At 42.4% G+C, this 25705-nt stretch overlaps 1 protein-coding gene across 9 annotated transcripts in view; it reads left to right on the top strand.

Moving 5' to 3' along the window:
* Positions 1–25705, top strand: part of Ctnnd1 (catenin delta 1) — a 54624-nt gene that overhangs the window by 6713 nt on the left and 22206 nt on the right. For 7 of the 9 annotated variants that reach the window (XM_052722929.1, XM_052722928.1, XM_052722924.1 and 4 more), the window contains exons 2-5: positions 19787–19904; positions 21173–21457; positions 24068–24139; positions 25221–25373. In XM_052722929.1, the coding sequence (XP_052578889.1) occupies positions 21263–21457; positions 24068–24139; positions 25221–25373 (420 nt within the window). In that variant the 5' untranslated portion in view covers positions 19787–19904; positions 21173–21262. Of the gene's footprint in view, positions 1–16056; positions 16246–19786; positions 19905–21172; positions 21458–24067; positions 24140–25220; positions 25374–25705 lie in introns of all 9 variants that reach the window. The other 2 variants (XM_052722922.1, XM_052722923.1) reach the window with 2 other exon arrangements.

Below are 25705 nucleotides of genomic sequence, written 5' to 3'. Positions count from 1 at the left end.
AGAGATCCGCTGGCTCTGCCTCCTGCGTGCTGGGATTAAAGGCATGTGCCACCACTGCCTGGTTCACATTAACTCTTTATCCTTATTCACCTAGCACCAGATGCTCTTGTTTTGCTTCAGATATTTTAACTATCATGTACTTTTTATTAATATATTCAACCAAAAAAGTGATTTTCTACTGAGAGCCTCTCCCCAATGTTATAAGGCAAAGTGGTATAGCATAGTAGTTATTCTGTAAAAGAAAGTCCTGTTGAGAAGAAAAGATGCTGGATCTAGACTGTTGGGTTCCAATCGTGCTCTGATTTACCCCAGGACAAATTGCTTAGTCACTCTTTGTCCTGGTCTTCTCTAAGACAGGATCATTTTGATCATTTCTTTGGGGACATATCTCAGTGGTAGAGTGCTAGCCTAGCATTCTCTAGGCCCTAGGTTTGATCTCTTCTAATGCAGAACAAACAAACAAAATGTATTAACTCTTAACCTTTTTATATAGGATTATCATTACATTTGCTACTTAAAATTCATAGACTAGTATACAGCTAATAGTAATACCCTGTGTTTGCCATAGAACATTGAATTAACTGAAACATCATTTTTCTTCATTTATCTGTGAGACAAAATGTCTTTTAAATAGTTTGTTGAGACAAAGTTTCACTGTGTAGCCCAGCTTGCTGATACTCAAGTGATAGAATCACAGACCTGTTCAAGCATCTATGCCTGCTTTCTGTTAACTTTAAGAAACATTTTATTTTGGCCGGGAGGTGGGAGTGGGGTGGGGATTGGGGGTGGGTGGAAGTCTCAGTCTGTGCATGCCTTTAATTCCAGCACTCAGGAGGCAGAGGTGTGGATCTGAGTTCAAGGCCAGCCTGGTCTACAGAATGAGTTCCAGGGCAGCCAGGGATACACAGAGAAATTCTGTGTCAGGAGTGGGTGGGTGGGTGCATTTTATTTTGTAGTAGGCAGCAACTTAGGGGAGTTGTGTGTGTGGGGTTGTTAAAAACAGTGGTAACTCTTCATAAGGGGAGGTGTTGATGGGGAGACAAGCAGGTAGCATTGCCGATATCCTCATAATTTTTTCAAAGACTTTAGGAAAAATGTACAAGTTATTCCCATTTTTGTGTCTAGCAGAAACAAAACTCTGGGGAAATGTAATTTGATCAGAGTGGACTGAGAAGGGTTTTGCTTGAGTTTATTATTACCAACTTGAACCAGATTTTTGTTTTGAGTCTGGCTTTCACTATGTAGCCATGGTTGACTTGGCATTTGCTATGTAGACCAGGCTTTCCTGTGAAGAACCTCCTATCTCTGCCTCCCCAGTTCCTTGGTACAGGTATGTACTACCACCCCTGTTTTTTTTTTTCCCACATGCCATTTTGAGCCAGATTCTTTACCTTGAGCTTGTCCAGCCAGGAGTTTGTAAGCTAATGTGGATTATAAATGCTTGTATGAATGAAGGCAGGGTTTTGCTGTCCTTTTTATTGAAATGAGTTCCTTTTTTGTTTGGGAAACATTCCACTTGAAGCCCACATTTATGGACATTTGAGAAACTAACATGTAGAAATTTTGAATTCATGAGTGCTTACTGTGAAAAGTGTGGTTCTAAGAAAAGTCTGCTTTCATATGAGGAAAAGCCTAGCTGAGCTTGGGATGAATGCATGTCTGAGATGAAGCCCTGTCTGGAAGGAAACTGGTAAGTTTCCTCCAGCCTAGAATTTTCCTTCTTTCCACCCCACCCCTCACCTTTTAGAGACAGGGTCTTGCTATGTAGTTTCTTCATATTATATAACCCATGCAACTAGGGTTCTGAATATTTGTTTGGTACTCTTTAGCCTTCTGTGATGGCTAGTTACCCAAATTCCTACATTTCTAGCCTATATTCTTTACTGTTTCTCCTGGTTCTTCCCCTGTTGTTTGCCTTCCTGTTCTCTGTACTATCTTCCTTAAGTTAATGGTCTTCTCAAGATTTTGATTTTTGTTCTTAATTAATTGTATTAATTAACTAAGACAATTAACTAAAGGCAAGTGTAGGATACAGCTTCCGGTTTACTTGAGTTAGATTGACATGAAGGTACATTTAGTAATTCAACTAGTGCCACTCCCCACCCCTACCCCCAGGTTTCTTTGTGTAACCTTGGCTGTCCTGGAACTCTGTAGACCAGGCTGGCCCTGAACTCAGAGATCCATCTGCTCCTGCCTCCCAAATGCCCAGCCCTTAATTTTTTTATTTTTTGTTGTTTGTTTTGTTTTTTGAGACAAGGTTTCTCTTTGTAGCCCTCACTGTCCTGGAGCTCACTTTGTAGACCAGGCTGGCCTTGAATTCACAGAGATCCTTCTGGCTCTGCCTCCCAAATTCTGGGACTAAGGCGTGGGACACCATTGTCAAGCCCTTAGTTTTTAGCATTGATTTTTTTTTTTTGTTAGATCTCATCTTTCCTAATTAATTACTCAGTATAGCCCAGACAATAGTAGATCAAGAAGAAACTTAGTCCCTAAAATAAATGACAATGTTTGTATGTGTGACCAATGTTGTTCTGTATTAGAATGGAGAAGCACATTTCTTACTGTCGAATAAAAAGATACTTGTTTGAAGAAGCTTATATTTTAAGAGACCAAAATTTATTCTGATGTTTGAGGACATAGACATTGTTATAGAAAGTAGGTCAACTTTTCAGTACTTTATCAAAGCACCTGCCGTTCCCATTTCATTGCAAGTGAAGTAAATCTCATTGAATAAAGTAGCTGGTGTATATTCAGTCCACTTTTAAAATAGAGGAGTCTATTTTAAAAGGGAAATTGATGCCAATCTGATTTCTTTCCTGCTTCTTTGTTAGAATGGGGGAAATCTGGAACCTTTCTGCTGTTCTCTCTACTGCTGGCTTTGTAAACTAGGACACAGTTGGGCACTTGAGTGGCTACCCTGCGGAGGGTCAGCCAAAGGAGTAGGTGTGGCTCTATAGGATCCCCAAATCATAGGTAGACCTAAGGATCACAGAAAAGATGTAGAGAACCTGGTATGGCACATGCCTGTAATCCCAGTATTTGGGAAGCTAGCAGGAAGAGCTGGAGTTTGAGGCCAGTCTGTGCTACATAGTAGATCTTGCCAAAAAATATAGATAAATAGGACTGGTTAGACAGCTCGGTGGATAAGGTGCTGTCTGCCAGACTTGATGACTTCTGCATGTGTGCCTCATGGCATAGGTTCCCACACACATACACGCGTATACAAAGTGAATGTAAAATAATAAAAACAAGCTAGTTATGGTGGTGCATGCTAGTAATATCAACACTTGAGAAGTGGAGGGTCAGAAATTAAGTTATCCTTGGGTAAGTAGTGACTTTGAGGTTAGCCTGGGGAACGTGAGACCCATTCTCAAAAAGAACAAAAATACAACCAACTAAACAAAAGCTATTAAAATAAAAACAAAATGTAGTTCATTTATTTTTCTAAAGTTTAACTGCTTGTATTCCTTGAACATGTGAAATATCTCTACTCAGAAGAAGGCAGGTATGGTGGTATACATGCAGACCTGGCACTTGAGACCTGGCACCTGCAGGAGGATAGGAGATGGGAACGAGCTGGGCTAGCTATCTAGACTCTTTCCCAAAAGCAAACCAGAAAAGACCAAAATAGGAAAAAAAAAACCAACCAAACAAAAAACCAAAAATGAAAAACCTAGGGCTAAGGAGGTAGGTCAGTAGTAGAGCATTTATCTGGCATAAATAAACCCCTGGGTTTGATCACTAGCACACACAAAAATCATGCCATGCTCTAGTGTATAATAATAAACCAAGAACACTTAGTAAATAATGAGTATATAAGTACATACGTTACAATAGGTAATTCTGTTGAAAAAAGCATAGTACATAGGATGGAGGCTAAATGGTACTAAGGGGAGAAAATTTGTGTGTGTGTGTGTGTGTGTGTTGCTGCCTGCTGTCTGTTTGTCTGTCCGTCCATTCCTTCCATCCATCCATCCACCCGCCCATCTACCCATCCATCCATCTACCCATCCATTTATCTATCTGTCTGCCTGTCTATCCATGCATCTATCTACCCATCTACTTATCTATCTATTTGAGACAGGGTTTCATGAAGCCCAGGCTAGCCCATGAACTCCTGATCCTTTTGCCTCCACTTCTCAAATGCTGAGTGTTATTATATTTTACAAGAGTGATCAGGGAGGGCATATATGTAAGGTATATTTGGAAGAGAACAAAATAAGTGGTCATATAGATGAGAGGAATAGAAAGGGCACAGGCCCTAGGCTGATTGTTAACCCTGGTTAGGAGAGATGGTGGGGGGTGGGTATCAACAGAGACCTGTTCCAGCTGGTGTGTACTGAAGGAGAGTACTGGTAGGATCCTGTTTAGCACTGTGAAGTACAAAGAAAAATTATCTTTAGATCCTAGAGAGACAACAGCTGTGACTAGTGTTTTGTGTGTTCCTACTAACTTGAGGCAGCAGCGGTCCCAGCCTCTTTCTCCCAATGTAGACCCCCAAAGAGAGTGATTTTCATAATAGCAGGTTTTGTATAGGTTGATGATCCTTGTCTTGGAGAACCATAATACTAGTGCAGTTAGTTAGAATAAGTTTATATGTGTTTGTAAAGATCAAATTTTTTCTTATCTACAAAGTTGTCTAGGAAAAGGAGAAATTGCAGCACAGATCTGGTACAGTTTCCTTTTGTCTACATTTGTTGGTTTTGTTTAGGTGCATTAGACCTCACTTACATACTGCTGCTTCTTATGCTTGTTTGACTAAAAGTTCCTGCTTTCTTTGAGACAAGATCTTTCTACATAGCCCTGAAACTCACTGTGTAGACCAAGCTGGACTGAACCTAACAAATCTGCCTGCCTCTGCTGGGATTAAAGGTGTGCTACCATGTCGGGTTAGAAGTTCCTTCTTCCTCCTTTTAATGTTGGGACTTGATGGTTTCTGAAACCCCTCTCCTAAGACTGGGGATCACAGTCACTTTATAAGCTACCATATCCATATTTCTATCTTGCATATCATAGTTGATCATCCTTGTTAAGTAACTGTAGGACTCTATCTTCCCTTTCCAGATATGTAAGTTTCATTTATTAGGGATTATTAAAGCACATTCTGAACTACTTTGGTGATTTTGATGGAGCTGATGAAGAATAACCAAGTATTTGGTGATTTCGTGTTTTTTGGCAACTCATTTAGGAAAGTCAGATAATACCTGATCACCAGAGACCCTATGTCTTGAATCACCCATACTTATTTTCCCTTTCAAGATTTCTGAATTAGCAAGTCTGTCATTCAGTTAAAGACACTTCTCCCCCTCCCCTGATCTCTCTGTGTATGTGGATGCTCAGGCTTACAGCATAGTCCAGGTTAGTTTTGAACTTGAAGCAGTTTTCCTACTTGAGCCTCCCCAGGCTGGAATTACCTTGTACAAGCTACTACACCCAGCTTTCCCTTTCTTTTTGTTAGAGGCTTTGGTCCTGGTACTTGACCTGGTTACTCCTTATCCTCTATTTATAATTATCTGATTGTCATTCTGTTACTTAATACCATCTTAGAGGGTTGACTAAGGACCCCGCCCGACCCCCACCTCAATTCCCTTTTCCTAACTATCATTTTACATGGGAAGTACTCCAGTTAATCAAATTTCTGCAGGGTTTTCAGGTTGCTTTACGTAACTGGTTGATGCTTATTTTTTCAGCATGTGTAGATGGTGAAGATGTTTGTAATTTTCATGACTGTATCATGTAATGCTGTTAATTTTTTTTTTTTTTTTTTTTTTTTTGGTTTTTCGAGACAGGGTTTCTCTGTGTAGCTTTGCGCCTTTCCTGGAACTCACTTGGTAGTCCAGGCTGGCCTCGAACTCACAGAGATCCGCCTGGCTCTGCCTCCCGAGTGCTGGGATTAAAGGCGTGCGCCACCACCGCCCGGCTAATTTTTTTTTTTAAACTAAGTCTTCACTCACATGTTTTCCTTAGAAATACTTTTCTCCAAAGCTCTTTAAGGATGTTTTGCTACTCATTTGATCTCAAACCAGAAGTTAAAGTGACTTGCTTGGAAAAATGTCAGCAATAGTGCTTGATGTCTGAATTTCTGGTTATTCCTCATCTATTATCAAGTAGGCTAGAAATATCTAGGGGTCATGAAAGAAGATTTAGAAGATTGCCTCTTTTGCAGTAGAATATGGAACTAGTCTTTGAGAATCTGGCATAGATCTTCGTTCCTTGCAGGAAATGCAAACATTTAAAATGTTCTTCCGTCTGCAGTGTTAATAGGCGTGCACTCCAGTGAGCAGTTAAGGAGCCCATAGACGGTGGGGCTGGTAAGCAAAGTAGTTCTTCCTTCTAGGTTATGAGTTTAAAAAAAATAGGATTTAAAGCTGAGCTTGGTGACATATGTCTAATCCCAGCAGTCAGGAAGTTGAGGCAGGAAGATCACTGTAAGTTTGAGACCAGCAAACAGCAAACTGGGCTATTTAGTGAGATTTTGCCTAAAACAACAACAAACTGAAAAAGGCTTTAACTGTATGCCGTTCCAGCCATCCTATACTTAATTAAGTTCATGCTTTCCCAGAGTATCTAATCCAGACTGAGTAATGGTCGGAGCTGTATAGTGGGCAGTAAAACAGGCCCAAATGTGTTTTCTAACTATTGCCACTTTTGTCAGAGGATTATTGTGGTTACATTGTCAGGAACAGGCCCCATGGTTTCCTACAGGCTGTGAGAATCACTATGTAACCTTTTTGGAAATATCAATTCCCAAATGATTGTGATCCTTCAGGGTTGAAGTCTTTAATTGGAATGAGTAGGCTACTAACTGGCATTATGTGGTAGTATACATGGGGTGGGGGCTAGTTAATTTGAATTTATCTGCTTTAGTGTTACCCAATATTGTTTTGGGATTACATGTTAATTCTGATTTGAAGGTTATGCCAATATGTAGCATGGTGTGGAGAATTCAAGTTGCCTGTTAAGGGAATCTTAGACCACGGCTCCATTTCCCTCTTGCAATTTTGAAATTGTGGAACAAATTCAAGAGAGGATGTTAGCATTGAAACCCCAGCTGTACAATTTGTTTAAAATTCACAGGAAGGGCTAATTTACTTCCTGTCTGAAAGGGAAACGCTGGCTTCCTTAACTTCCTTCTTGGCCAACTCTGGACAACTTGGAATATGGGTGGGGGAGGAGCTGTTCTTGTAAATCTTTTTTTTCTTCTTCTTCTTCAGTGTTGCAGATTGATTTAGCACCTCATACTTGCTAGGCAAGTGTTCCATTCTTAGCTACATTCAGTCTGTGTAATTTATCTCACCTGGTTACCAAAGCCTTAGGAAATAGTTACCATCACGTTTATGTGTAGTTGTGTGCTCCCTTTGCCTCTGTGCTTTTCTGTGTGTGGTGGAGAGGGGAAAGCCTGTACTAAGGTTGTTTTGCAGTCCAGGAAACCTTCCCATCCTTCAGACATCATTTTATATTCAGCCTTATTAATGTGCACTCCCCCTGTATTCTCTGAGATTTGAAAATAGACCTGGGAGTTGTTGGGAAACTGGAACTCATTTGACACTGAAAGGTAGACTGTACGAGAACTTAATTGGACAGAGGGAATGGATGACAAAAGTTTCTTATTTTTAAATTGAGCCAAGCAAGCATTCCAAGTGGAGCCAGTTGGCACTCTTCTTGCTATTTTAGTCCAGGCTTCTCCTTCCTACTGACCGGTCAATTGTATTAACTGTTTGATGTGAGTTTGAACTATGCTCCGAGGAGGAGGGGGAGGGAAAGTAGTGGAAACAGCTGGTGCCTTCATCAAACCCCCTCGATGATTCTTCTTAAAGATTGTTCTGGAGTAGGGAGTGCCCAGGAATTGGAACTGGGTAGTGGAGTGGCACTGGCTTCTGGGGCACTCTTAACACTCTGTGGGATGTTGGCCTTTTGGAATGCAGCCTAACTTTATGAGACACATTCTTTTCTCCCTTCCCTCTGCCTTCCCAATGCTAGGATGGCTTTTTTTTTTTTCCCCTGAGATGAAGACTCATTATGTAGTCCGTGCTAACTTTGAACTTTCGGCATTCATCCTGCCTCCATCTCCCAAGTGTTGGGATTACAGATATGAGCCTCCACTCCCAACCTCCCTCTCATTCTTTGGCTTTGGAGCATGATGCCGGAAGCTAGATAGCAAAGCAGATTCATCCTTCACCTGAAGTCCTGGGCCTTCCAGGAGTGTTCTCTTTAACTATCCCTTTGGTTGAGTTTTCCAGATATGTTTGAAAGAGCCAGAGATACAGTTAGACTCAGGATCTCTAGTGAAGTTAGGTTAAATTGTAGTCGACTGTACTAGTCTTCTTAACCCTGGCTCACACTCCAGGGTGATAACAATTCTGAGTCAGCACTCCTTTCCTGTCTCACCTGTTCAGTTTGATGCAGACCTCCCAGACATCTTTTCAGAGCATCAGGAGTTCTGTCTTTGGGGGGTGTCTTTTATAACCAGTTTTTTGTTGTTTTATTTCAGAAAACTTCCTTAAATGCTTTTTTAAAAAAATTCATTTTGCATGTCCATCTCATAGTATACAATCCACTCTTATTTATTTGGTTTGGGCCTGAGCAAGGAAACATTAAGAATACTGACATTTGTAACTACATTTTCAAAATTCTTGAGAAAAAGAGAATTAAATTTGGGGTTAGGTAAAATTGGAAACTTTTGTTTGATTGTGTGCTTCAGTGACATGATTTGTAATGGCTTTGTCCTGTTGCTCTGAAACAGTGTTGCTAAATATTGGTTTCTGTCAACCTAGAATAGCTGGCTTTTGTATACATTCTTACCCTACCTCCATCTGCTTGTGCCTGGTCCTCCAAGTTGTGCTGCTTTCAACTTAGCGCCTTTTGCTTCTTGTGCTGCACAGATCAAGGCTTAGCCAAAGATTCAGGATTTAGCTGATAAGTGTTTCTTCAGCAGGTTGATGGCGGGGGGTGGGATGGGGGTGGGATGGGGGTGGGATGGGGGTAGTGGTGGTGGCTAGGAGGAGGAAGGAGAGAAAAGATGAGAAAGGATGGCATTTTACTAGTTCTTGGCTTGGACTATTGCTCTGCTCGGAACTCTGCTGAGCTTGGCTGTTTATGCACAGTGAATGGAACCTTGGGCAAAGGGTGTTATTTCTTTGGACCTCAGGAATCTCTGATTGATGGAGCTTGACCTCTGTCTAAAGTTTTGCTTCTGGAGGATAGGGCTAGCTTCCAGTGGGCTGTGCAAGTATAGTTTAGCCATTCTCGGAGCCAGCCAGTGTTTTCTTTCTGACTAGGCTCTAGGAAAAGCTGAGGTTGCTGTCTCAACCTCTTTGCTGCCTGCTATGCAGTGCAGTTCCTAGTGGCCTTCCTCATGTTCTCTTGGGAAGTCAGGAACTTTGCCCTCAGAATTTGATAACTGCCTTTCTGTAGGGTGGAGTCTGCTGCCTTTGTTTGTTCTCTGTGGGGCTGGCTTTAGGAATTAACTCCACATGTAGGGAAGTTTGAAAGTTTTAAAAGCAATGGAAATGGGTGATAGAGAACGTGACAGAGGACAGTCTCCTATTGGTGATCAACTTGTCATTGGTGGTGCTTTCTTGGGGATGTGCCACTTGGGGATGTGCTGACTGGAATGGCAGCTTTAGCTTTAAAAATCCCCATTTCAGTGTCTCCAAAGTAAGAAAACTTACCAAGTACAATTTAAAAAAATCCTTCACGCCCCCCAGACTCTTACTTAGGTCTTTGCACATAGTATCTTTCTGCTGATTCTTAAAGGCCTGAGCTTTGTCCTATGTAGTGTTGGCTTGAAGCTGAGAGGAGGGTTGTTTTCCTGAACATGATAAGGAACTGAGCAGGGCAAAGTAGGAGCTCTAGCTGGTGATTGGTAGACAGGATGCCCTGGAATGTGGTTGGCCTGCAGCCCAGAATCCAGCACTTTGTATTTGTTTGTTTCTGGGAGACTGTGGTCTGGTGCTACTGTGACAGGAAGTGAGAAAGCTGGGAGTGGGGGAACAGAGAGGGGTGATGTCTTTGTGGTTCTCCTGTGAAATCTCTTTGTCCCTGGAGAGCAGCTCTGCTACAGAGCCCTACTGAGAAGAGAGCAGTCTTTGTGTGTCTAATGGGTCTCAGAGCATCTAGCTACTCTGAGGGATTAGAGGGTATGAGATCTGACTGTGGCCTTTTACATCTTAGCACTTGAGTTATATAAATGGCCTTGATCTCTTAGCGTTGAGGAACTTACTGAGTTTTGTGTGTACTTATTTATGGATCTTTAGGATTTAATTAAGAATGGAATTCTAGAAGGACATAAGTGTTAGATAATGTTGATGCACTATGTATGTTGCAGAAACCTTGTTGGGTCTGAAAGGGACAAAGAAACTGGTAATGCTGGAACCCTTCTGTTTGGTACCTTGCCCATTTGGTTTCAGCATCCCCTCATTGTAGATGTCCAATGTTTACCCATAACCGGGGATAGTTGGTAGTTTCCTGGGATTGAAGTAGTACCTGCGACACTTTGTCCTCCTCCTGCTGCCCCCCTTTCTTCCTCGTTTTGTTTTTCCTGCTCTTTATTACAGCCGTGAAACAGGCATCTTTTCTCATTTTGTTGATTGGGTGGCTGAGTCCTCAACTTCTGGCTAAGCTGGCTAGCCCGATAGCACACACACAGATCTGCCTTTGATTGCCCAGGAGGACAGCTGCCCTAGAGGCAGATTGCTAACATACCACTAGAACAATCCCTCCCCTCTGTTCTGATGCCGGCCAACACAATCTTCCCTGCTTCTAGTTCCTTCTCTTTCCCACCCTAGCTCTGACCTTTGCTTTTGACTTAGTGAGATGTCACATCAAAAATGAGAATATTTTGGTGAGATTTTTTTTTCTTGAGGAGAGGTAGGGTGACAGTGTGACACGAGGCTTGCCAATGCAAAAGTAGGTGATTGGTACAAAGTAATCTGTGTGTCCACTGCCTTTCTTCTCTGAGTTCTTGTTCCTTATAAAAAGGAACTTAGTTTGATGCTGGGCTGTGGCAAAAGCCTTTAATCCCAGCACTTGGGAGGCAGAGGTAGGTAGATCTCTGTGAGTTTGAGGCCAGCCTGGTTTACAAAGTGAGTTCTAGGAAAAAAAAGAGGAAACTAAGTCTGAAGTAAAATATAAGCCATTTGTCCCCAGAATTGAGAAATGTTTTGCCTTTTAAAGTGAAGATAAGACCCAAAGGTCTCTCTTGGTGGGTTCATTCCCCCTTGCCCATGTCCACTTCCCACCCTCTTTCCTCAAGCGTGTGTGTGTGTGTGTGTGTGTGTGTGTGTGTATGTGTGTGTGTGTGTGTGTGTGTGTGTGTGTGTGTGTGTGTGTGTAGCTAGGGGCTCACTATATAGCCCAGACTAGTCTTGAAATTCACTTGCTTTAGCCTACCCAGTGTTTGGATTACAGGTGTGTATGTACTATCATATCCTCCTTAAACAACAACAACAACAGCAACAAATCCCTTGTTTTAGCTTCTGTGGACTTAGAATGACTCATAACCACGGGAAGCATAGAAAGCTCATACACTTTCTTCTGTATCGGGGAGAAGTAATATGGATATGAGTAGGATGTTTCTACTACTTATTAGCAATGCTACTTCTGATAAGTAGTTTATTCATCCATAAAAAAGGGCTATTAGTGTGCATACCGACTGTGAGGCAAAGAATCACTTGAACCCACTTGGGGTTTCAAAGAACCTGGGCAACACACACCGATACTAGCTAGACCTCATGTCATAGGCAGGCTGGCTGGTATTGCTTCAGAAGGGATTGAGAAGATTCTACTGATACTTTCTAGGGGCGGTTGCAGTACACTTTACTCTAGGTTTGTATTTTATCTTTCATTCAGATGGGAAAGCATTTTATCCTGTTAGCTAAAATAGACATTCATGCTTCCTCTCATTGCTTTCTGCATAGATTCACTGCTTGTTGTCCAGATAGACAAGTGTTCCCTAAATGTGGCAGACAGGTTGTCTATTGTCTTGTCCTTTTTAGGGCTTTGAGGAAGTAGGGACTTTGTAAATATGACTCAGTTATGTGCTTCCACCTTTTCCAAGTTATTTCCAAATGGTGAGCAAAAGAGATGGGGAAATGCTGTAGATGGGAAGTAAAAGGGTTGGTGAGAAGCTGCCTCTTTAAAACAAAGAATGTGAGCTCAAACAGTTGGGTGACCTCTCCTAAACCCAGAGGTTAAGCTTTTCTCTGGATATTTTTTTGATTTTTTTTGCCTGGGGGTATAAGGTGTCACAGTTAATTTTAGCATTTCCCTTTTAATGAGAGTTAAACAATATCGAATTCTGCTTGGTTTTTTTTCACTTCCCATTGTAGACTGCCTTCCCTTTTTTCTCCCTCCTTTTTCAGGAAAGAGAAAGGCATTTGGCCTCTCCCCTTCCTCTAGTCAGACACCTCCCCCACACCTCCCTTTTATCTTTGTTTCCTTATCGGCTTCTCCCCAAGCCCTGCTTTTTCCTTATAAGGCTAGGCAAGGTCCCTCTGCTAGAGTTGCAGGGGGATCTAGGTGAGTAGCTGTCTCAATGTCTCTTGAGAGAAAATTCAGTGTTTGTCCCAGTGAAGGGCCTTGGAGAGAGGCACCTGGCTAATGGGGGAGGAGAGGAGAGGGAGGTGGCCTGGCCTGAGAGATCAGAAGGACTTGTTAGACCAGTCCTGTGTATGTGTCATACAACTCCAAAGAGAAGCAGGTTTTGTTTCTTTCCATGCCCTTTCAGTCCTGAGCTCCTCCATAGGAGAGTCACACCTTTCCTCTGCTTCAAAGCCAGCCCAATTTTAGCCACTGTCAATGTGCTAGGGCTTGGGGGTTGGTTCCTAGGGTACTTAGGAAGGGAAAAAAGAACAGGAATAATGTTTTATATAGTTTCTGAACCGAGGAGGCCACGATGGTAGAAAACATCTTTTTTTCTTCCATTTGAGATGTCTTTCAGTATATGGTTTCCTCAAACTCCTAGGCTCTGATGATTGTCCTGCTTGGGCACCAGTTTGTCTTGTGGCACTGGAGACGGAACCCAGAACTGCCTGCATCCTAGGCAGCTTTGTACCTTTAAGCTGTATTCCCCAGTCGCTATATACTTTTTTGAAACTATAAATTTACAGTAGGGACTGCAAATCTATCATGTATGGTGGCCAAAGTGCATTTTTAGCATTCTGGAAGCTGAGAGTTTGAAGACAGTTTGGACTATATAGAGTTGCAGGCCAGCCTGGACTGCAGAGTAGAGACCCTGTCTCAAACAAGCAAATTGGAAAAGAAAGCAAACGTTAAGTGCTGAAATGGATGTAATGCACACCTGTAGTCCCATCAGTAGGAAGCCGAGGAAAGGAGGAATGCTGAGTTCTAGGCTAGCTTGGCCTATATTGCTAAGCCTGGTCTATTTCTCTGAGCTAAGTTCATCGCTCAGCTTGGCCACATGCTCCCTAGCAGAGTCAGGCCAGGATAGCCAAGCTTTGTTGCCTTGGCCATCCTATGGCCTATGGATTTGTGCCCTTCAGATGCCCGTGATCCAGAAACCTTTGTAGCTCTGGTTACCCTAAGCCTGGCTGTGTCCTCTCAGTCCAAGAACCCTCTAGTACAGCACAGGTCCATTGTTACAGAACACAGCCTCTGCCGTGCCAGCCAGGGGAAAGTGGAATCAAACTCCTGGTAGTTTGCTTTATTTCTTTTTAGGGTACAGGATCACACAGTGTAACCGAGGCTGTCGTGGAGTTCATATAGCCCAGGCTGGCCTCACTCAGCAACTCCCAAGGATCCCCTGTCTTAGCCTCCCTGATGCTTGGATTGCAGGTGTGAGCTACCACAGAGGCACAAGAAAAACCTTTTACGTGTTATTTTTTTCTTTCTTTTTATTTTGTTTTTTATTTTTGTCTTTTCCAGAGAGGGTTTCTCTATGTAGCCCTGGCTGTCCTGGAACCAGCTCTGTAGACCAGTCTGGCCTTGAACTCAGAGGTTTGCCTACCTCTGCCTCCAGAGTGCAGGACACCACTGCCTGGCTCTTTTTATTTTATTTCTGTGTATATATATATGTAAGTGCACATGTGTGCAGGTGCCCTAGGAAGCCAGGAGAGGTGTCAGATCCCTTGGAGCTAGAGTTGTAAGCTTCGGACTAGGGTGCCAGGAACCGAACTTGGTCCTGTGGAAGAACAGCAAACATTCTTAACTGCTGTGCCATCTCTCCAGCCCCATGTGGAGAGTAATTTAAGTCAGGAAAATAATTTGTTAGGAAAAAAAGCTTTTATGTGTTTAAGTTCTTTTCCTTTGGCACCTCAGTCAGATGTATTACTTTCCCCAGAGGGTCCATTAATTCCCAAGTGAGCCTTAAGGTGGATACAGTAAGACACTATTGGTCAGCCTTTTCATTAAGTGGAGTCTCAGGGAAATGCAAAAATTTCTAGAGTGTAAAATTTGTGACTCAGTAGTTCTCAGTTGAGATGAAGTTATGAAGTGAGCAGAGTCCCCTTTAGATTATTTTTTATTACTAATATTATTATTGTCATACTATGTTGCCTGGGCTGAACCAGAACTGCCTTAAGCAACAGGCACACACTGTTGTGCTCTTCTGTCTTTGGATCTTTTCTTTGGTTTGTGTATTACACAGGACTAAACCTAGGGTCTTATGACCCCTAGGCAAGCACTGTATTACGGAGTTAATATCCCCAGCCCTTGAATTTTTAATTTTTTTATTTTGAGAGGTGGTTTTCCTGACCTTGAACTCCTTTATGTAGCCCAGGTATGCCTTAAATTGTGATCCTTACGTCTCACTCAGTTCAAGTATCTAGAATTACAGGCATAGACCTTCCAGGGACTTGGGGTTAATATGGATATGAATCTTTTTTTTTTTTTGGTTTTTCGAGACAGGGTTTCTCTGTGTAGCTTTGCGCCTGTCCTGGAACTCACTTGGTAGCCCAGGCTGGCCTCGAACTCACAGAGATCCGCCTGGCTCTGCCTCCCGAGTGCTGGGATTAAAGGCGTGCGCCACCACCGCCCAGCCTTGGATATGAATCTTAACAGAGAAGTGAGAAATACTATAATTAGTCTGACTGAATTTCAGAAGGTGGAAATTCTTATAAGTGTTGGGTTGGGAGCTGGAACTTTGGACTCTGGTACAAGCATTCTTCCTAATATGGAGTCTTAGAAAAACTTTTCACAGAATATGTTTCTTTGAGATTAGAAGAGAATGGTAATTTTCTCTGTGTGTGTGTGGGCTTGAATAGAAGCGATGAATTGTGAGTTTTGGATACATCCTTTCTGGCTGAAAGCTCTGTCATATGGTGCTCAAGTGTTACAGGTGCTTGCTCTGTGTTACTGATTGGTGTGCTTTAAAAAATCATTTTATAGCCCCAGAAGACACAGAAATGGAGTTTGCTTTGAGGGAGAACATACATTTCTGGCATTGGTTTTGATTTATAATGTACTAACAGGAAGAAAGGAGGCTTTGGGACTGGTTACAGAAGATTGTAATCCCTTCCCTAGAGCCTGAAGATCGAAGCTTGGAGAGCTCTTCTACTCAGGGAAAATTGGGATTTCTTCCAGAGCACACCCAGGTGTGGCCATGTATGGATGTATCTACCTGAGCTTCATGGAAGTGCATGTGTGTGTGGGGTGTGTGGGTGGCTGTGGGTGTTAGGGGGTGTAATAGTCTTTGTCATTAAATGAAGCTCTGGAAGGTAATGGAAATTGAAACTTAAACAGGGTTATTACTTCTCCCAGGTTTCGTGTGTGTGTGTGTGTGTGTGTGTGTGTGTGTGTGTGTGTGTGTGTGTGTGTTGGCAGAACCAGTGATTGGATCCTAGATCTTTTGAAGTCAGGGATTTCATTTAATCTTTGCTATTAAGAAAGTAAAGAATTCCAGTGGAGTGATGGGAGCAAGGAAGGCATGTAGTTTCTCACACTGACATACTAGTTCCCTGTGTTCAAACTGTAGTAATGTCTATAGTTACGTTGCCAGTGATTTCCCAGATATTCAGACTTTCTCTAAGCACTTCACATGGATTGTTTCATTTAGTTCTCATAACTACCCTTATGTGTTTTTATTTTTCCATCTTACAGAGAAAGAAAACTGAGGTTTAGTGGCAAAGTGGCACTTTGCCCAGTATCATGTAAATGTTGGAATCTGGGACTTGATGCAGTCGAGATCTAAAAGTCCATGTTCTTTGATGATGATGACGATGATGATGATAATGATGATTGGTGCTAGCAATTCTCCTGCCTCAGCCTCCTAGTGCTGAGGTTATAGATGTGAGTCACTATGCCCAAATTATATTCCTATAAAAGTGTTTTTAATTACACTTATTGATTTGTGTGTGTTTATGTCTGGGAACATGAGTGCTGTAACTCCTTTGAGGAGGTCAAAGGACAACTTGTAGGAGCAGGTTTCTCTTTCTGCCATGTGGTCCCAGGAATCCAACTCAGATCATCAAGCTTGGTGCACAACAGTCCTAGTCCAGGAACCATCTCACCAGCCCCCAAAGAGATTTCTCTAGCCAGTTTACAGTAGAACAAATCATTCCAGGGGCTGTGCTGTTGGTGACTGGTTTTATTTATTGCTCTGCTATTTGGTTGGCACTGTCAAATTCTTTGGTCCTTCGGGACATTTGATTTTTAATTTACCTTGAAGTTCTGACAAAAGAGACTGACATTTTATCATTGTCATTGCTTGAATGAGTAAGCTGTAGACCTGCAAGGTCTTTCTAGTATGGATGGGTTCCATCCAGTAAAAACCTATGGCTTGTTAAAAGTAAGCACAGCTATTCTCATAAAACATAATCTTATGAGAATAACAAGGTAAATACCCCCTGCCATGATCCTTTTTTAGTGAAAGTGTCTCTTTGACAATATTAATTGGTGAATCTGGAAAGACTTTAAGAACTTTTCTTTCTTTTTCTTTGGTTTTTTTTTTTTTTTTTGTTTTTTTTGTTTTTGTTTTTCGAGACAGGGTTTCTCTGTGTAGCTTTGCGCCTTTCCTGGAACTCACTTGGTAGTCCAGGCTGGCCTCGAACTCACAGAGATCCGCCTGGCTCTGCCTCCCGAGTGCTGGGATTAAAGGCGTGCGCCACCACCGCCCGGCCTTTCTTTGTTTTTTTGAGATAGGGTTTCTCAAAACTTACTTTGTAGACCAGGCTGACCTTGAACTCACAGAGATCCTTCTGCCTCTGCCTCCCAAGTGCTAGGATTAAAGGCGTGTGCTGCCACTGCCGGCTTGAGGGCTTTTCTTGGCCAGCCGGAGTCAGTGGGTGGTTTGCAGACTGGTCTTTTTATGGTGTTTGGCAGGAAGAGGAGTCATCAAGTTAGGAGACTTTCTGCTGTTGCACGTCATAGCTGCAGCTTCCTTCTCAAGTATGCTTCCTTTTTCTCTTTCCTTCCCTCTTTCCTGAAAAGAAAGGTCTTAAAATATAAGTCAGAGGGCCCTGGGGGACCATTCATTCATTTATTTATTTTTTTGAGGAAGGGTTTTGTTGGGTAGCCCCAGACTGGGTTTGAACCTGTGGTTCTTTTGTTGAACCTCATAAGTGTTGGGAGTACAAGCATTTGCCAGTGTGCTCTGCTTGGTCTTGTATTTGGACAGCATGGCATAGAAGAGAATGTAAGCTTTAAAAATATTCTAGACCGAGGTTTAAATTCTAAATTTGCTATGAACTCTAGGAACTTGGTTAATTTTTTCACCTATGAGTCTGTTTTCACATTTGTAGTAAAACTTAACTTCCTTATGGTTTCTGTGATTGCCAGGGCAATAAATGTAAGTCATTCAGTCATTGGTAGTTTTTTTCATGTTCTCTTCATCTGAGGTAACAAACCTGTAAGGCTCTGAAAAAGAATTAAGAATGAATGTAATAGATTTGTACTGCTACAGGGACCGACAGGTACAAGAAAAACACCCTCTGTCCCAGAAACACTGGTTTAGTTGAGACCTCCTACTATATAGAGCTGGAGTAGAGAAACCAGCTCATCTACTCTGTAGAATCCAATTGTATTCTTGATCCAGTTCATTTCATCTACTACTTCACAAAATAGTTTGGAGCTGAGACATTTCCATGAAGTAATGTAATTGGAAGATTGAAACTAACTCTTGAAACAACTTAATACCTCATCTTGTAGAACACACTTATCTCAGCCAGTCTTCACAGCAGCTCTGACTTAGAATGGGCTGGTGCTATTGACAGCACCAGGAGAATAACTATCACCTAAGTTATGACTGGGACCAGTCTTGTGAGTTGTATCCTGTTTCACACAGCCACCACTTCTCTCTCTCTCTCTCTTTTGGTTTTTTCGAGACAGGTTTCTCTGTGTAGTTTTGGTGCCTGTCCTGAATTTCACTCTGTAGACCAGGCTGGTCTCGAACTCACAGAGATCCACCTGGTCTGTTTTAAACAGAAAATCTATCCATGTATAAAGACCTAGGAATGTGACCTCTTTTTCTACTTAATTGTACTTTCCTCTCAGAGTTATTTGGTCAGGGTGAAAGCCAGGATGCTGGAGAAGTTGGTGTTTCTCCAGACCCTGATTTGTGACCTAGATCCCTCAGTGCTTTCCCTAACTTTCCTTCTAACTCCCTGTATCGAATTAAAGTTGTGGGGGCAAACAGTGACCATTTATGGCATGGTGACAATGTCTCTGTGCGGCAGGGAGTGTTGTTTCTGTGTGCCCCATAGTAGTGGTCGCCTGGGCTTTTATTAGCAAGAAGATTACAGGGTGGAGACTGCCACAGTGGTAACTGCAGTGCAGTAACTGGAAGAGCCTCTCTTGAGCTGGGTTCTCTTGATGTGGAAGGGTCATAGGTCACTGTACATGGCAGACGAGGACAAGTCTTTAAAATGAATACGGATGAAACGGGAGCAATTAAAGCAAAGCATGGTGATACATTCTTATACTCCCGTATTTGGGAAGTAGAGACAGGAAGATCAGGAATTCAAGGCCAGCTTCAGCTTTATAGTGAGTTTGAGGCCAGCCTGGGAGACTGTCACAAACAAAAAACAAAAGCAAAAAAAAAAAAAAAGAGTACTTACCAAAGAAAGACCTTTGAGTGGCCTGTTGGAATGTGGGGTAGGAGTATGAGAAAGTGGCATTGGGCTTTGGGCTGAATGAAAACAGTGGTTGATAAGTGATTGTGGGAGCCCAGGGCTGGGTAGGAGGGATTTAGGGCAGTTCGGCATGTTCTCTATTTAGTGGCTGAATTAATTCAGTTTGCTGGGCACCTGTTTATCAGTTTCCTCTGGGTACTCTTGCTTGCTGAATGCTGGATACATTCTAAGGCAAACAGGCCCAAGCTTTTGTGTTTGGTGGGGCTCTGGGGAGCGTGGGAAAGAGAGCCTAAGCAGAAGGCCCAGCCTAGGCTAGTCTCCACATGTTTTCTCTACCATGACTATTGCATTGGTTTCTCAATGTCTTTGTGGGCATGCTGGGACTGGGCTTTGAGGTTTCTGCCTTAAGGGTGGGAAGGAGGAGGAAGGGCATTCCAACAACAAATTTCACCCCCAAATTGGTTGCCTGGAACAGAGGCTATGTGGGGGTTTTCCTGCATTATAACCTGGTCTCGTTCTGCATGGAATTAAAAGTAGAGTCATTCTAGGTGACAGAACAATTTGTGCTTTAATTAATCCTACATCCAAGGCCCAGACATCTGAACACAGCAAAATCTAAAGGGTATTTGTTAACATTAAGCAATTCCAAATTGTGTCTTAAATAACTCCCTGTCATTCCCAATATTTCCCCTTTTGTATTTATGCATTGGGTATAGTTTATTTTCTTCCCATTCTCATTTTTCCTACTCATATTTCTGCAGCTCTCTCCTTCCTTTTTGCTGCTTGCTAAGGTGGCTGGGATGCTTCCATGATTTATGTGAATCTAGACTGGGCTGTTCTCTGTGCTAAACCAATCAATTACGACCCTTCTCTTAACAGGTGTGTATGGAATATATGTTTGTTAAACATTACAAATTATTTTAGTTGCCTTCTTTTCCTTAGGGGATTGGTGAGAGGATAGGGAGGGTATATGGGAGGAAAAAAATTCCTTCCAGTTTGCTGTTCAGCAATAAATACATTCTATTTATTATTATTATAATTTTTTTTTGAGACAGGGTCTCTCTCTATGTAGTCCTGGCTGTCCAGAAACTCGATATATAGACCAGGTTGGCTTCAAACTCATAGACATCCATCTGCTTCTGCCTCCCAGGTGATGGGATTAAAGCCATGAGCTACCACACCTGGTCATAAAAACTTTTTGAGACAAGATTTTGCTAAGTTGCCCAAGCTGGCCACAAACTTCTGTAGCCTAGTCAGGCCTTGAGGTTGTGATCTTCTGCCTTCTGAAAAGGTAGGACTAGAGGATGCACCACAGGCAGGACTAGAGGCAAAACCTTATACAGTGACTTGTGGTTTTGTCACTGTGTTGTTTCAGTTAACATGTTTTGTGCTTTATAATGTAGTATAGTTTTGGAAGATGGAAAGACCTTTTCATAAATGTATGGTGGGGCCTTTTGTCTTTCAACTTTGGGAAGTCACCCCGCCCCCGCCCCCGCCCCCCCAGTTTCTTCCTTTTTTTTATTTTAGTTTCTGGAGACAGGGTTTCTCTGTAGTCTTGGCTGTCCTGGAACTCACAGAGATCCTCCTGCTTCTGCCTTCTGAGTTCTGAGTGTGCACCATCACTGCCTGGCATATTTCCATTTCTTAACTGGCATTTTAATTTGGTATGGTTCATCACGCCACTATATTTATAGTGTTCAGGTTTGGGAGAGGTTTAAGTAAAATCTGCTGTCCCATTATCTCGAGGAGCTTGCCCTGCAGGACAGTAAGTGCTTACCTATACCAGGGAGTTAAAACTTGGATTTAACTGATACCTGCAAAATTTTCCAGGGAAAAACGAATCTAATTTTAATCCCATGCCATAGTCTCCCTGTTCTGCCAACAGTGTGGAGACTTTGGTCAAGCTGCCACCTTTTCTTTCACTAGCTGTTGATAGTAGAGTGTAAAAAGAGGGTCGTAGGCAAATGATTCTGTTTGAGAAGACATTGGTGATGGGCTCTAAGCTTGGTTGGTGGTGTCTTGCTTTCTGCACTGCAGTAAAACTACAGAGGGCATCTTTGGCACTGGGGATTAACAATTCACCTGTCTTCTCTGACCTGTGATCTTTTCTCTTCTCTCTCTCTCTCTCTTACCGCCCCCCTCCCTAGTGTGAAGTGAGGGGGCCTACTCCTTTCTACTTCCTCTGTGGTCCACCTTACTTTTTATCCTGCCCCGCGGCGGCTCCTCCCCTTACCTTCATGGACGACTCAGAGGTGGAGTCGACCGCCAGCATCTTGGCCTCTGTGAAGGAACAAGAGGCCCAGTTTGAGAAGCTGACCCGGGCGCTGGAGGAGGAACGGCGCCATGTCTCGGCGCAACTGGAACGCGTCCGGGTCTCACCACAAGATGCCAACACACTCATGGCCAACGGCACCCTCACCCGTCGGCATCAGGTAACCCTCTCCCCATCAAACTTGCAGGTAGGACTTTGGCATGGTCAAGAGAGGCTCTGGATCCTTAACGAGATGCTACTGGCCCTGGGCTGTCCAGTGTGTGTACTTCATGATGAACTGTTCCAGGGATGTGACAAACACTCATTAAGAGATAAAGGATTTGTTGCTGATCTGAGTTGGGTAGACTTTAGAAACCGGTGAGACTTCCTGTTTTGCTGGAGTAGGTTTTCTGGGCAGGGATACAATTCTAGTTATGGTGGTGCAGTTTGGAGATACACTCAAGTCACTTCTGTTTTTGTTGAGATATCTTTTTTCTTAACGTCAAAAATTAGGAAAGAATGCCCACTTAGTGATTGGGGAAGTTGGACAGCTTGAGCTCCTAGCTCCAGTTCAGTCTCATCCAGGGAACAATTTGTTCTCAGAAGGCATTAGAGTATTGGTAAATTGTATATTCCTGTTCCATATTACCCTTGTGTGTTTTTGTTTGGTGTGTAAATCATGTTTTGGAAGGAGGGGTCATTGTTAATCTTTATTGGCTGGAGTTGAAGAGGGAGTATTATGCTATTATTTAACCCAGGTAACCGCAGGAGCCAGTGATGGTCTCTGGGTTAGCTGACTCTGTGATGGATGAAGGGGGTGGGGGTGGTCTTAGAAATGAGAACTATATTGTGTCTCCTATGGTTTATATCTGACTTTACAGTGATGTAATCTGAAGTTTTATCTCTGTGTGTGTGTGTGTAGCGGGAGAGTGAATGCGCATGTGTGCATTTAGTAGACTGCCTGTGAAGAGGTCTCTGAGTGGAATTAGAGCAGTGCTTATGCTCAGGTCTTTTAACTGATTGCTATTTATTTATTTATTTATTTATTTATTTATTCAGTAGTGCTAGAGATTGACTTTAGAGTCCTTAACATGCTAGGCATGGACTCTACCACAGAGCTACATCCTAGACTATTTACTAACGATGAGGAGGTGGGCATGGAACCCAGGGTCTTGTTCATGCTAGGCAGATACTTGGCCACTAAGCAACATTTCCAGACCTTTGAATTTTTTGTTGTTGTTTGTTTTTTGTTTGTTTGTTTGTTTTTGTTTTTTTGTTTTGTTTTTTCGAGACAGGGTTTCTCTGTATAGTTTTGGTGCCTGTCCTGGATCTCGCTCTGTAGACCAGGCTAGCCTCGAACTCAAGAGATCCTCCTGGCTCTGCCTCCCGAATGCTGGGATTAAAGGTGTACGCCACCTTCCACCCTCACCCCCAACCCCCAGTCTGACCTTTGACTTTTTTTTTTTTTTTTTTTTTGGTTTTTCGAGACAAGGTTTCTCTGTGTAGCTTTGCGCCTTTCCTGGAACTTGCTTGGTAGCCCAGGCTGGCCTCGAACTCACAGAGATCCGCCTGGCTCTGCCTCCCGAGTGCTGGGATTAAAGGCATGCGCCACCACCGCCCGGCTTGACCTTTGACTTTTTGAAGATAAGATACTGGTTTGTAGCTCAGGTTGACCTCAAATTTATGATCCCCTTGCCTTTGCCTCCTCAGTGCTAGGATTGCAATCATGTCCAGCTTCTTGTTTAATTCTTAAACCAGTGGTCATAATTGGAATTGGGAATCATCAGGACGTAAAGAGAGACTGTAATGTTCAGGGCAATTTACAGGAACTTGAGTAGAAAGTTAGGGATGAGATAGACTGAACGAAAGTGGGGCTGCTCAGTTTCATAGGTGGTGGGGAATCCCAGGATTTAGTGGTTTCTCTCTTGTTCTTTTATTTTTAACCTCTGCTTAGCAATGAAACCACACCCTGTCTTCTTCCTGAAAGCAATGTTTAACTTCCTCCCCCTGCAGCATTATACTCTATGTAAAGGGGGAATGGGCGGAGGAAGAATCTCCCCAGGTTGTTGGAGCTTAGTGTATTTATTGTATTGGGAAAGGAGCAAGAAATGTGCTTTTATGTGTATACTGTCATTAGGTTATGTCTTGGTGCTTAAGGTAGAGCAATTTAAGAACATTTTAGAATGTATTCTGTGGCTGTAACTTGATAAAGATATTAAGATTTTTCTTGAAGGGGCTTGCCGAGTACTTTCGTTCATATTTGGAAATGGAGAATTAACTCTTCTTTCTTTAAAAGGCTTCTTGGAATGGGAGTTTCCCATGGTAGCAGAGCATGAAGATTCCTAGAACAATAAAGAAGGCCTTTTTTGGGAACCATCCCATCATAGCTTTTCCTACTTGCCTTATATTCTTAGGGCTTTCCATAAAGGTTGTGTGTAGAGGAGTCTATGCTATTTATTCAGCAAATGTTTTTTTTAATGCTTCTCATGTACTCAAGACAGTAGGGATACATCCTTGAAACTACTGACCTCAAACTCTGCGTACTCATGGAACTTCAACGTTCTTACGTTCCAGAGACCCAATCTGCCAGAATTTTAGGCCTGATTCCAACGTTGAGGAAAGATTAAGAAGTCTTTTATGAATATTGACAAGGATTTCAGGCCGCAAACACCTTCTTGAAAGGCCCCCTCCACCCCTTTTTTTTTTTTTTTCTCGTTTGGAAGAAAGTTGTTTGTATTTGAAAGAACAAAGGAAGGCCAGAAAATCAATTGTCTTATGGGCTATGTTTCAGAACGGCCGGTTTATGGGCGATGCTGACCTTGAGAGACAGAAATTTTCAGATTTGAAACTCAACGGACCCCAGGTAATTGTTTTGACTCAAGGTCTGGATGGCTTCATAGCCTTTTATTTCTCTAGTCTTTATGATCATATTGGTGTGCTGGAGTGCTTATCGTAAATATTCATTAATCTTTAATTTAGGAACATAAAAAGGTGCCGTTCCAAATTATATTAGTTTTGTTGATTTAAAAAAAAACTAGCTTTTATCATGGCACTCCTGTCTCCTCATTTGATCCTCATGTACTGCATTTTTTTTTTTCTTTTTGGGTGGGGTGGGGGTAGCCTAATTCTACATAATAGAAAACCTACCTAAAAACTGCCTGGGGAGTATCTGAGGAATAACATAAAACCAGTTGGAAGATAACTCTTGCTGGGCCTGGTGGTGCAAGTCTAATCCCAGTTTCTTGGGAGGTTGAGGCAGAAGGATCAAAAGTTGAAGGCCTGCCTGGGAAATTACTGGAACTTTGTTCCAAAGTAAAAGTAAGAAGAGGGTTCTGGATTGTTTAGTGCTTAGGTAGAATGCTTGCCTAGCATGCACCAGGTGCAACTTCTGGTACCACCCCAAACAAAGTAAAACTCTCTTGATTATTTTTATTATTTTTTTTAAGTCTTAAAAGGTCTTTATTGGGTAAGCTATTTTGAAGTATTACCCAGATGTAGATGTAACAGTTAGCATAGTTCATATTCAAAAATGGGAATTAAATCTTCTGTTTCTGCTACTGGGATGTCAGCATGGTTTTAGTTACCTCTTTTCATGTCTGGGAAATTATATTTACTGTCCTTTTACACAAGTTATTTATTTATTGAGATAGGGTCTCACTTTGTAGTCCTGGCTGTTTTGGAATTTGCTATATAAATTAGGCTGGCCTGGAACTCACAAATAAATATGCCTGTCTTTGCCTATTGAGTGCTAGGATTAAAGATGTGCACTACCATGCCCTGCCTTTTTACAAGTTTAAAAGATGACAACCACTCTTTCTCAAAACCCTGAGGCCAGTGGGGGATGCTGGGCAGATGTCCTGTCTCTAGAGGCACTAACATTTCTTGTTAGGATGGATTGTTACTACACAGATTTAGTTGTAGCTTCCTGCTTTCTTCTCTCATAGGATCACAACCACCTTCTGTATAGCACTATCCCCAGGATGCAGGAGCCAGGGCAGATTGTGGAAACCTACACAGAGGAGGACCCTGAAGGAGCCATGTCTGTTGTTTCTGTGGAGACCTCAGACGATGGGACTACTAGGCGGACGGAGACCACAGTAAGCTGAAATTTGCATGTCTCAGAGTGATAGGTTGTCTGTGGTCTTTTAGTAGAGAGGTTAACCAGGTAGATGGATGCAGGTCACTGATTGCCAGAAAGAAAATGATCACTGAGCATACAGAAAAGGTAAAAGAAATGCAGGGAAATGTAATGGAAGGGGGAAGAGAACAGAGTATGACAGCTATAATAGCTTCCTCAAGAGGCTGCTACTGACAGGGCAGTTTCTCACTTAGGGGCTTCTGTGGGGTGAAAAAAGGTATAGATGACACACAATGAAATGAGTCATTTCTAAGTAAAGATCTAGAAGGTAAGGGAGTGGTGTAGAATTTA

Source organism: Peromyscus californicus, unplaced genomic scaffold (assembly GCF_007827085.1).
Source record: "Peromyscus californicus insignis strain IS unplaced genomic scaffold, ASM782708v3 Scaffold_7__1_contigs__length_154581171, whole genome shotgun sequence".
In the NCBI taxonomy this organism is placed as follows: domain Eukaryota; kingdom Metazoa; phylum Chordata; class Mammalia; order Rodentia; family Cricetidae; genus Peromyscus; species Peromyscus californicus.
The sequence above is the reverse complement of the archived record's forward strand: the minus strand, read 5'-3'. Positions and strand labels throughout refer to the sequence as shown.